Raw genomic sequence first — 12140 nt, 5'->3', positions numbered from 1 at the left:
TACATACAAGGGGGGGCACTCGTGTGGAGGTAGAGACAGACTTTAGATGGGGCAGTTCTCTCTTGGTTTGAGACAGGAGGATCTTCCTGGGGATTGTCCTGTCTTCACCTCCCTCTTCTCCATACACGTGCTGATGATTACAGATCTGATGCAGGCCACCAAGGTCATCATTCTTTTTGAGACAGGGACTCATGTAGCCCATGCTAGTCTTGAACTTGGGATTCTCCTGCTTCAGGCTCACAACTCTTAGGATTACAGGGCTATACCATCATTTGCTTTAACTACACTTACAAAATGTCTTGACGTAGAGGCAAGAAAATTGCAAGTTCAGAGCTATCCTGGGCTACATACTAAAACTTCATCTCTGCCAAAAGAAAAAAGCCAAGCCCTCAGCGGTAGGTACTTAGAGTCCCATATAACTAGTAACTGGAACTATTTCCCAAAGTGATGCATCAACTGATCACCTGGGCACCCAGCATACATCTCCTAGACCATTTCTTGTTTCTAGAAATGGTTCAGGGATGTAGTGATCTTGCATACAACTGAAAACACACTGACCTGTCCAAGGCAGAACACGAGAGTTTACAGCCAGAGACTCACACCGTACATTTGCTAAGACATGGCAGTCTGTGGTACAGGAAGACAGGTACAGCCCTACAGAGTTGATGTCAACATACCACATGCTGGTAGGTGTGGCATCTAGCATCAGATACAAGGCCCAACTGCTTAAAACCATACTCAGGTGACAGCAGACCATGGGGCAACAGTGTATATTCCACAAGCCCACACCATAGAAGATGGGCACCAAGCTATAGCCATTCAAAAAAGATGGCAGCCCTGTGCAATGTGAGCAAAGATTCCTCTATTCCTAGAGATTAACAAAATGCAGCATGGTACATAAGCCTGTAATAGCAACAGGCAGGAGGACCAATGCAGGTTTTGAGTCCAGACAGCTACATAAGTGAGATCCTGTCTCCAAAGAGAAAAAAGATGGGTGTCTGGGCCCTTGAGGTGGCTCCATGGATAACCACGTTTGCTACCAAGTTAGGTGACTTCAGTCCAGTCCCTGGGACTTGCATGTTGGAAGGAAGGAACTGCCTCAAGTTGTCTTCTGACTTTCACACACACTTGTTTAAGAAAGAAGTGCGGCCGGGCGGTGGTGGCGCACGCCTTTAATCCCAGCACTCGGGAGGCAGAGGCAGGTGGATCTCTGTGAGTTCGAGACCAGCCTGGTTTACAGGAGCTAGTTCCAGGACAGGCTCCAAAACCACAGAGAAACCCTGTCTCGAAAAACAAAAAAAATAAAAAAGAAGTGCGTTAGTGGCCTACACTTGTACTAGCATTTGAGAGCCTGAGGCAGGAGCATGGTTTGAGACCAGCCTGGGCAGAAATACGCACTCTGTCAAAGAAACCCTTGCTAGGCAGGTGACAGCAGACTGGAGGGGAGAGGGTATTAGGTCTTACGGATACCACCAGCAAAAGTGTAGAGAAGCACAGAGCACTGGCCAGCCTCTGACGGGAATGTGCTCTCAAAGAGTGAAGAAGTTTTAGCTAGGTTTAGGGAGCACAGGGGAGGAAGCCTGGATGGGGTCACGAAAGGGCCTTTTCCTGACCTTACCGGCACAGAGAAGTTGTACAGGCCTGTGTAAAACCCCACGCCAGGGAGGGTCTATGTATGAGATGAGAAACCACAGAGCCAGCCAAAGTGGCTCATGCTTGGAATCTCAGCACTGGAGAGGTAGGGGTAGGAGGGCTGCTGCAAGTCCCAGGGCTTGCGTCTCATATCTGCAGGCTGACTGACCATGGGCACGCTCCCCACCCCCCCACCCGGTAGGGATTAGCACACCGGCCATCCTCCCACATACATGGACCCTGCTCCGTGAGCAAGTACTAAAGCAACCATCTGACCACGTGACTACCGAACCCTGTAACCACCACTTAACCCGCTATCTCTCACCCATCGAGACTTTGCCCATCACATGCTGAGTCAGCTCTGTGGCAGAGCAGCCTCATTCGCTGGGGACAGATAAGATTGGCTCAGACACTCAGTATCTAGGTGCGGGTGTGTGCACGTCTGTTCTGCCCACAGGCAGACGCAGGAGCACAACACAACCAGCACCCCAGCAACTCGCCCCATCATGTGCCTGCTGCTACGTCAGGCACCAAAGTCCACTGGTTTCCACTGCCTTGTGACTGGTCCATAGAGGAACTATGTCCAGACTCGGGTCTACCACACTCAGGAACAGGCAACCTCCAAGACAGCCACAAATAAGAGCAGATCCACAAATACCATTTGTATACATGGTACAACAGGGCCAAGCGAGCCACAGAAAGCCCATACTCTACTTCAAGGTCTTGCACACAGAATCCTATCACCCAGGCACCTGCTAGGAATGACACACTTAAGTCACACATCTCACAGCGGTTCCGTTACACACAGATGGGTGGGGTGGAAGTTCCCACGAAGCCCCTCAAAGACAGCTGCAAGAGTTACAGTTGACAGTCCTCCGGAGGCCACTTGCAGCACACAAGGTCTAGTCAGCGGCAGACAGGTGGCTTCACATTTTTTTTTTTTTTTTTTTACAGAATCCTGTTCTATGGGGGCCTTAAGCACAGGTCACACACACAGACTTGTCGCCCGCACCTAAACCCCCAATTGCTTACCTAGAAACTTTAAGACTCCCCACAACACACATGTAGCAAGCACACCTCCCTCCCACTGGAGGCTGGCATATTGGCTGTTCCTCTGCAACACCCTGCCTAGACCACACTCACAGGCAATCACGACAGGCCCACACGTGCCAGGAGTAAGTGGGCCCTAGCCCGCCTACCCGCCGGCCCACCGGCTCTCACACCCCCAGGTTTCCTGTCCCCGCTTGTTTTTCTGGAAACTCAGCTCTGAGTTCTCCTCCCCCCTTCACCTCGGCCGGAAGTGCTTGCTGTATTTTTAGCCTCTCTGGTTTCCACCCCTTTCGCTCCCCCAGCCCTCACCCCAGCGCGCACAGGACGTGGCCGAGTGCCTCACAAGACCTTGGCCATCCCCCTTCCCCACCGTCATTCCAGAGGGGATTCCCGGCCACTACCAGGGCCGCGGATTTTCCCCGCTGGCTACGTGGGGAGCAGGGAGGAGTCAGGCCATGAACTTCCTGCTGGGATGAGGGCACCCAAGTGGGAGTTGGACAGGACCTTTATTTCCAGAGAATAAGGGCTGGGGCCTGGATCTCAAGTGTGAGGGGGAACTAGGTTTGAGGAGGAGGGCCAGGGTTCTAAGGGAGAATGAGTGAGGCCTGGATGCCTGGGTCTGAAGGAGGCCATGCCCCACTTAAGATCACCTGTGTCTGGATCCCTGGCCAAGCGAAGAGAGGGGTGGTGGAACAGGGAAGAGCCGAGCACCTGACCCGGTATTCTAAGATAAAGACGTCTCACTTCGTGAGTCCTACTGCTTATAAAGTCATGATTTTCAGAGGATCGTCATTCTTACACCTCTGCCCCCCACCCCAGCACCCTTTGGAGAGTAGCCAAGACCCAGGCGGCCAGGCTTTCGTCCCAGTGACTCAGCAGATAGAGGAGGGGTCCAAGTTGAGTCAGGGATGGCAAAAGCTCCCAGTCTCCAGGGAATCGAAACTGGAATTACTTCTCCATGAACCAGACCCAGCTGGCCTCCGAAAACCCCAGCATGCCCCACCCCAACCCTCTTTCCCTACACTTGGTCTTAAAATCGGCTGGCTCAGGGATTTGTAAACTGGGCGGGAGGCAAGTTTTTTCGGCCCCTCCTTCCCTTCTTTTCCCGTTGTCCTCGAGACTGTTTACAACAGACTGGAGCCCTGGTTACAGGAGAGGAACCCAAGCGTCCGGGCTGAGCGCCCTCGTCACGGCTTCCAGGAAGCCCCCCCCCCCCCCCCGCCGCCCTAAGCGAGTGAGTCACGGGCGAGCGGGAGGCCGCAACCGTGCCACAGCAGCCTAGGGCCCTCCCAGCTCACGGGACCAGCCCAGGAAGGCCCCTTGGCCCCAGAAAGCGCTGCACCAGGGATTCCCCCCCCCCCCCCCCCCGGGCTCCGTTGAAGCAAACCAGTGAGAAGCCTGGCAGAATCTCCCCACCTCAATACAAGTGCGCAACGCACCGTGCAAGAACTTCCCAACATTGTAATTACACTTCTGGCAATGATAACCTCCGTACCCAAACACACTTTTTCACCGGAGATACCCTTGAAGAAACACTTTTTTAAAACTTGGATGTGGCGGCTGGGCATACTTCTAATCCTAACACTACTTGGGTGGTGGGGACCAGAAGATCCCGAGTTCCAGGCCAGCCAGGAGGTCCTGCTGAAAAACAAAAACCTTACAGATCTGGTAGAGAACGATCCTCGAGAGAATTTTTTTTTTTTTTTTTTTTTGGTTTTTCGAGACAGGGTTTCTCTGTGGTTTTGGAGCCTGTCCTGGAACTAGCTCTTGTAGACCAGGCTGGTCTCGAACTCACAGAGATCCGCCTGCCTCTGCCTCCCGAGTGCTGGGATTAAAGGCGTGCGCCACCACCGCCCGGCTCCTCGAGAGAATTTAAACTTTAGTTAAGACTGCTTACATTACAAGAGACCCATTCAACTTTGAAGGTGCCCAGTGCCCCCCACCCTTTTCAATGGAGGCGAACTTCCTCCCTAATAAAAGACTCAAGCTATTCCAACCTTGAGTTTTCGGGAACGAAAGCTCTTAACAATTGAAAGCGCAACTGTGGAAAGGGGCCCTGTCCAGCCTCATTGGTTCTGCGCCTGGAGGTTTTAGTTTTTATTTCACCGTTGCTTTTTATCTTTCTGTAACCCACTTCCTCTTTACCTTTGTTCCCCCAACACCCTCTCCCTAGCGTCTCTCCAGCCTCTTTGTTTTCCTTTCTGTAATAGGGACTGAAGCCAAGGAGTGCCAAGAAACCGCTCTAGCACCGAGCCATCTTTTTATTCCCGCCCCTACCTCAGTAGTTTCTCTCTTTTTAGAAATAGGACCTGGACCTTGATCGATAGCTGGGACTGGCACTGACGCCTTCTCTTGTTTCTGCCACCTCTGAAGTGTCCTGATTACAGCCACGCGCCACTGGCTCCCCCCCGGGGGGGGGGAGGGGTTTGTTTTGAAACAGGGTTTTTCTCTGCTTAGCCCCGGTTATCCTGGAAGTCAGTTGACCAGACTAACCTTGAACTCCAGAGACCCACCTGCCTTGGCCTCCGGGAGTGCTGGGATTAAACTGGTTTTAAAGACGTGTACTACTACCGCCTGACCCTTTTTACTTCTTGTTTTTTGTTTGTTTTTTCGAGACAAGGTTTCTCTGGGTAGCCCTGGCTGTCCTGGCACTAGCTCTGTAAGCCAGACTAGCCTCAAACTCACGAGATCTGCCTGTCTCTGCCACCCAAGTGCTGGGATTAAAGGCGTGCGCCACCACCGCCTGGCTGACCCTTTTTACTTTTTAAGACGAAGCTCTCACTAAGTTTACCCAAGCTGACCTAAAATTCATTGTTCACTCCGTAGTCCAGCCAGGCCTTGAATTTTACTAGTCTCCTGCCTCAGCCTCCCTGAGTGGCTGGAACCACAGTCCTAAACCAGCTGGCCTAACTTGCGTGTGTCTCTCACTCCGTCTCTTTGTTTTTCTCTCGGCTTCTGGCAATCTCTGTCTCTTCCAGTTTGTCTCTCCCCGCCCCCGTGTGTCTCACACGCACACGCCCTCTTCTCAGTCTCTGCCCTTGTCAATTGTCCCTGGAGCCCTGCCCCCACTTCTGCCCCAGTTCCCTTCCCGACTGTCTTCAACCTTTGAAAACTACTCAGACGCCCCACTACCATCACCACCTGTCAGTCTTAGACTACCTCCTGAGAGGGGCTGGGGTTGCCCGCCAGCCAAGTTCAGGCACATTCAGCAAAATAACCAGCAGAGGGGCGGAAGGGGCCTAGAACCCGGCGGGCGGGGCTACGCCGCGGGGGCGCGTCCGGGAAGCTCCCTTGGCCACGCCCAGGCGGAAAGATCTATAAAAGGCAAAGCTCTCGCTGCGGGCCACAGCCAGACTTTGCGGCCCGACTTTCGGTCTTCTCTCCATGGCCATTCGCGCCACCATGGATCTCTCTGCCATCTATGAGGTGAGTATAGGCTAGAGGGCACTCCCGGGTCCCCGGCACCCCAAACTTAGGCCGTGGACTCCCGCCTTTCTTCTCAGACCAGCCCTAACTGGCTGGAAGTGAGGAAGGGATACCGACGGGCCCCCGGGGACGGAAAGCTGGCGCACTGCTGTCACTGGCTCGGGGCGGAAGCTGCCCCACACCTGCCTGGTTCCTTTCGCTGCCTCTGGCGCGGTTTGGCACCCTAGGGGGTGTAGGGTTGGGGGGGAAGTTGACTCGGTCAGAGTTCTAGAGAGATCTGGCCTGGGTCGGCTTTGGCCTGTTCCTCCAAGTTGTGAAACGGGAGCGACCATGGGTCATATCCGGGGAGGTCTAAAGGCCCAAAATTGGGGTACAGGGGGGTGTGCTCTGGTTTGGGGGTCCCGTCTCATGTTCTGTTGGGGACACTGGGCTTCCTAAATCCTTCTGGGTTAGCTTCCGTCATGTTGAAACACTCAAATCAGGTTCTCCCTGGAGTCTGTGTGATCCGGGTGGGGCTCAGGCCGAGAACCCACAAACCGGAATGGCAAGCTTGTGAAGCTCTTTACAACTGGGGCGGGGCGTCGTCACCTTACCTTTTCTGGTGGCCTAACCAACAACCCTATTCCTCTCTCAGAGCCTCCTGTCGCTGAACCCTGACCTCTCATCCGACCACGGAGGGACTGAGCCCTCAGCACTTTGGAGCATAAACTCATCTGACTCCGTCCCGTCTGGGGTCACTTCTCGCCTGACTGGCCGCTCCACCAGCCTGGTGGAGGGCCGAAGCTGTGGTTGGGTACCCCCACCCCCTGGTTTCGCACCCTTGGCTCCCCGCCCGGGCCCTGAACTGTCACCCTCACCTACTTCGCCTACTGCAACTCCCACCACCTCCTCTCGATACAAGACTGAGCTCTGTCGGACCTACTCAGAGAGCGGGCGTTGTCGATACGGGGCTAAGTGCCAGTTTGCCCACGGCCTGGGTGAATTGCGCCAGGCCAATCGCCATCCCAAGTACAAAACGGAACTCTGCCACAAGTTCTACCTCCAGGGCCGTTGTCCCTATGGCTCTCGATGCCACTTCATCCACAACCCCAACGAGGACCTGGCTGCTCCGGGCCAGCCCCACGTGCTTCGCCAAAGCATCAGCTTCTCAGGCTTGCCCTCAGGCCGCAGAACCTCACCACCACCACCTGGCTTTCCCGACCCTTCCCTGTCCTCAAGCTCCTTCTCGCCCTCCAGCTCCCCACCACCACCTGGGGACCTTCCGCTTTCCCCCTCTGCCTTCTCTGCTGCCCCCGGGACCCCTGTGACTCGAAGAGACCCTATTCCAGCCTGTTGCCCCTCCTGCCGAAGGTCTACCCCTAGCACCATCTGGGGGCCCTTGGGTGGCCTGGCTCGGAGCCCGTCTGCACACTCCCTGGGATCCGATCCTGATGATTATGCCAGCAGCGGTAGCAGCCTGGGTGGGTCAGACTCACCCGTCTTTGAGGCTGGGGTGTTTGGGCCTCCCCCGCCCCCTGCACCCCCAAGGCGTCTCCCCATCTTCAATCGCATCTCCGTCTCTGAGTGACAAATGCCTACCCAGTATGGATCAGCTAGATCTCAAGGAGGGTGGCGCTTATTGCTGTGGGGACCTAGGGATCCTCCTAAATTAGTAAGTGCCTCCTCCCTGACATTCCAGAAAGCATTAACCCTCCCCTGGTGCTGCGCTGGGGCAGGTCCCTAGTTCGCAAGCTCAGTGTTTGGATTGCTTCCCAGGATCCCTAAGATGTAGCGTATTTGAGGGACATAGTTGACAGTTGGTCTTGGGTTGTTTCTGAGAGAGGCACTGGTGTGTGGCCCTGGCTGTCCTTGAACTCTAGTAAATCCTTAGCTTCCCAGTTGCGGAGTTATCTAGGTGTGCACCGGCCCCTCCCCAACTCTGGTTTCCTGGAATCGGAAAGTGCTGTGAAGAGCTGGCTCCCACAACCCCATCCCAGTTTTTACTAGACCCCGAGGTTCCACGTTCAGTGTCTGGTGGTTGAATCCTCCCCTGAGGGAGAATCCTGGTGCTCAAATTTCCCTCCGAAAGAAAATAGCCAAAGCCATTGCCAAATCCCTTACCCAACCAGTGGACCCTTTATTTATGACGACTTTATTTATTGTAATAAGATTTTATAGTATTTATATATATTGGGTCGTCTACTTCGTTTCCCTTTTTGTAATATTAAAATGGATACTGTATAAAGTATACTATAATATATTAAGTAATATATTGTTACCTTACAGGTCTATTTTTGTGGATTTTTGGAATTTTTAAATAAAATCTTGAGTGTGAGCTGAGATGGAATTTGTTTTTTGTTTGTTTTTTGCTACGGCCTACAGCCATGGGATGGTACATGAACTGATGGACACTTGCTAGGGAGATGTGCTGCCTGGTGGCGCTTACCTGGCAGGAAATGACGTTACCAGCTCGGTTGTTCACCTGAGGGGGCGTGGTGAGATGAGGTCACCCACTAGGAACAAGGAGAGCTAGTTCTCCCGGCGTTGGGGGCGCTCCAGGCCTGTCCCTCCGGCTCTTGACCCGGCTCAGGCAGGGACGGGATGTTTCCGTCCCCACGGGGCCAAGGGTGGAGGGCGGGGTGGGGCGGGGCGGAGAGGACGGAATGTGCCGGAACGCGAGCCGGGGCAGGGGGTCACCCCGAAGCCGGGTCCTAGGAGACCCTGCTCCCGGCGAAGAGAGCGGGGGTGGACTTCAAATTCTTGACAGAGGACTTTTTTTTTTTAGTTTAGTTTATTGTTTGTTTTGAAACAAAGTCGATTCTAGCTCAATCTGGCCTGAACTCGGCAACCTCCTGCCTCAGCCTCTGAAATGCTGGGATAACAAGCGCAAGCCACCACGCCCGGCTTTATTTTTTAACGTTTTGCGTGTGTACGTGTGAGCGCTCGTGCGCGAACTAGTGTGGAGGTCAGGACACAAACCTACAGGAATCCGTTCTCTTCCACAAAGTGGGTCCCGGGGATAGAACCAGATCTTCCAGCTTAGCAGCAAGCGCCTTTACTTGCTGAGCCCTCTTACCCGCCTCTTTATGGAACTTATTTATTTATTTATGCCGGGAAAGAAGGGAAGCCTTGGGTCTCCTTCTGAGCCCCGAGCGGCCTGTAACTCTTTGGTAATCCTCCCTCCTGCCTTAATCTCATGAATGTTTAGGACTGTAGACACGCTCCCTCCAGGTTTGGGGTAGGGATTTTAAAGAAGTGCGAGGATTCCGGGCTCTATTAGGACTCTCGGGTTCCGGGACTTGACAAATTGGGAGTGCAAACACTGTTGGGGTCGCGGCCCTCTAGCATCTGCAGACCCCAGAACCTTGGGTCCGATCGCAATCTGGCATTTCCGGAGCTTCGTCTGCTTCAGCTCGCAGATAGGGCAGCCGCGTCCTCCGACCATACAAGGCAAGAGACCGCGGCGACGGCCAGCCCTAGCTGGGCGGGCCGCGCCCGGAAGCTGCCCGCGTCAGGGCCTGCACTCAGCCCCTCCTTTTCTCCTCCGCTCCCCACCACCACCTCAGCCTCCACCCCTTCATTCCTCTTTTCTTTCTTCTTCTCCCTAACTCCTCCCACCTACTGTTATGCTCCTCCCTACTTTCCCTCCGTCTCTCAGACCCTAGGACTTTATTGGACTTGCTTTTCAGACAGGCTCACGCAGTAGCAATGTCTGCCGGGCCCTCTGCTTCCGAGTTGCTCCCCTCTCCGTTCTTTTGTCCTTCCTCCGCTAACCGTACCCTTAACCTCGCTCTTCTCTCCCCAAGCCCTGCCTGTCTTTCACTCCATTCTACTGACCTTTGGTCTTCTCTTCCAGGAAATGCCTCACTTGTGGGAAAGTCTCAGGCCCTGGTATGTGGAACAGGGTTGGGAGAGGGAAACAGAAACTCCAAGACCCAGAGGCGTCGGGAAGGTCGAGGGAATGAGTTCAAGCAGTGCCAGACATTTGAGAGAGGGGGGTGGATGGACACTAGAAGAACCACACAGCTACCGCCCTGGCACTCGTCTCCCCGCTACCCACTGCCCCCCCAAAATAACAGCCTCTTGTTCTTAACAGACAGACGCTATGAGCTGAGGATGTAGCAGAGTGCCTACTTAGCGTCCGCAAAGCCTCCTTGGCTGGCAGTGTACTTAGTTGCATGCAGGGAAAGCGCTCCTATGCATAAAATAAAAACGATTTGTTTTAAGCCGGGCGATGGTGGCGCAAGCCTTTAAACCCAGCACTTGGGAGGCAGAGGCAGGCGGATCTCTGTGAGTTCGAGACCAGCCTGGTCTACAGAGCTAGTTCCAGGACAGACTCCAAAGCCACAGAGAAACCCTGTCTCGAAAAACAAAACAAAACAAAAAAACGATTTGTTTTGAGACAGGGTCTCTATGTGTAGCTGGTTGTCTTGGAACTCTGGAGACCAGGCTGGCCTCGAACTCACTGAGATCTTCATGAGTGCTGGGATTAAAGGGACGGGCTCCTACCGCCCGGCAAAAACAAATATTTTTTAAACGAATCATGACACAAGCCCATTGGTTAGACGGTCAGATCTGTCTTGGACACCCCGCCCTCATCCACAATTCACTCCAGCTCCCAGAGCCCCTCATCGAAAGCTACCTTGCTCCTACCCAGGTCTCAAAGTAACTGCTCTTTGTGCTCCACCCCCACCCCTAGCTGCTTTCCCCTAGGAGAGCAGGGAAGTTTGTTACAACACCGGAGTAAAATCACCAAGAGTCAAAGTCCTAAACCTCACCACAGCCTGGATCCGCGTCTCACGCGCGCTCACACAAACACACCTCTCTCCTTGCACTGATCTTCAGCCCTAGGGTGTTAGCTGGAACGGCTCCCTAGTGTTCCCTCGACTCATTCCCCTCCTCCAGGTGTCTGTTTAAAGATCTTCCCTGGGGCTGGAGAGATGGATCAACGTAAGAACACTGCTCAGACAGAGGATCTGGTTTGATTCCCTGCACCACATGGCTCACAACCCTCTGTAACTCAAGTTCAGGGGAATCTACCATTCCCTCTCCGGTCTCCTGGGGCATCAAGTATGCAACATGGTGCAAACATGCAAACAAAACACCCATACACATAAAACAAAACTAGGAGCCAAGCACTGGTGGTGCATGCCTTTAATCTCAGTACTCGGGAGCAGGGGCAGGCAGACCTCTTGAGTTCAAGTTCCAGGACAGCCAAGGCTACACAAAGAAAACCTGTCTCAAGAAACAAAAACAAAATCAAAACAAAAGGATCACTGGCTCCTGTGACAGTGCCCGTCCCATCCTGCTCTACTTGCTCCATATTTATCACTACTTAATCTAAAAATAGACTCACACTCGCAGATGGTGATGGAGACAGGAGTTTGAGGCCACTTTGGGCAACATGGTAAAAGTCAAAATATGTACTTAATTCATAGATTTGTAGCAATCTCTTTGGTAAAAAGACAAGTCTTCAGGGACAGGAAGAACAGTACCTAATGAGTGTTTAGTATGTGTTTTAAAAAATTGATTTAGAAACCTGAAAAAGAAATATTCGAAAAGAGGCAAAACCTGTTGAAACCATCCATCGCTAGGACCTGAGATTTAGATTCCATTTGATGCCCAGGCCATCTAATGAGGGGCTATATTGCCCCCTGGTGACCAGAATGGAAACTGCACCTTTGGGGCTGTTCCAATCAACCATTGCAAAAAATTCACATGGAAATAATGTTCATTCTTCAAAAATGCTGTAGGTTCCGAGCATGGTGGCGCACACCTTTAATTCCAGCACTCAGGAGGCAGAAGCAAGAGGATCTCTTGTAAGTTCGGGGCCTGTCCTAGTTATACGGTGAGATCCTGTGTCAAACGAGCCGTTTAATTGATTTACAAAATGTAAAGACGACTAAAACGAATGCGAGAACACAAAGTACACCCGGATAAAAGAAAAGAAAAGAGAGTGCTCCAGGTGAGGATCGAACTCACAACCTCGGCATTGCTCCGCCTGCACTGTCATATAAGTACCGCGCGCTAACCGATTGCGCCACTGGAGCTCC

General features: G+C 53.1%; 1 protein-coding gene and 1 non-coding gene across 2 annotated transcripts; one reads left to right on the top strand and one right to left on the bottom strand.

Moving 5' to 3' along the window:
* Positions 1-4632: 4632 nt before the first annotated feature.
* On the top strand, positions 4633-8427 carry Zfp36 (ZFP36 ring finger protein). Its single transcript, XM_057761894.1, has 2 exons — positions 4633-6108; positions 6743-8427. Exons 1-2 carry the CDS (start codon positions 6067-6069, stop codon positions 7673-7675), a joined length of 975 nt encoding a protein of 324 aa, XP_057617877.1. The 5' UTR covers positions 4633-6066; the 3' UTR covers positions 7676-8427.
* A 3617-nt stretch (positions 8428-12044) lies between these two features.
* Trnai-uau (transfer RNA isoleucine (anticodon UAU)) lies at positions 12045-12137 on the bottom strand. The gene is given in 2 exon segments: positions 12045-12080; positions 12100-12137. It is a non-coding gene; the product is annotated as a tRNA-Ile (tRNA).
* Positions 12138-12140: the final 3 nt, after the last annotated feature.

Source organism: Chionomys nivalis, chromosome 2 (genome assembly GCF_950005125.1).
Source record: "Chionomys nivalis chromosome 2, mChiNiv1.1, whole genome shotgun sequence".
Classification (NCBI taxonomy): domain Eukaryota; kingdom Metazoa; phylum Chordata; class Mammalia; order Rodentia; family Cricetidae; genus Chionomys; species Chionomys nivalis.
The sequence above is the reverse complement of the archived record's forward strand: the minus strand, read 5'-3'. Positions and strand labels throughout refer to the sequence as shown.

Coding starts and splice junctions, on each gene's coding strand:
- Zfp36 (XM_057761894.1), top strand. CDS start 6,067: ATGGCCATTCGCGCCACCATGGATCTCTCTGCCATCTATGAG. Junction 6,109..6,742: donor ATCTCTCTGCCATCTATGAG/GTGAGTATAGGC, acceptor TTCCTCTCTCAG/AGCCTCCTGTCGCTGAACCC.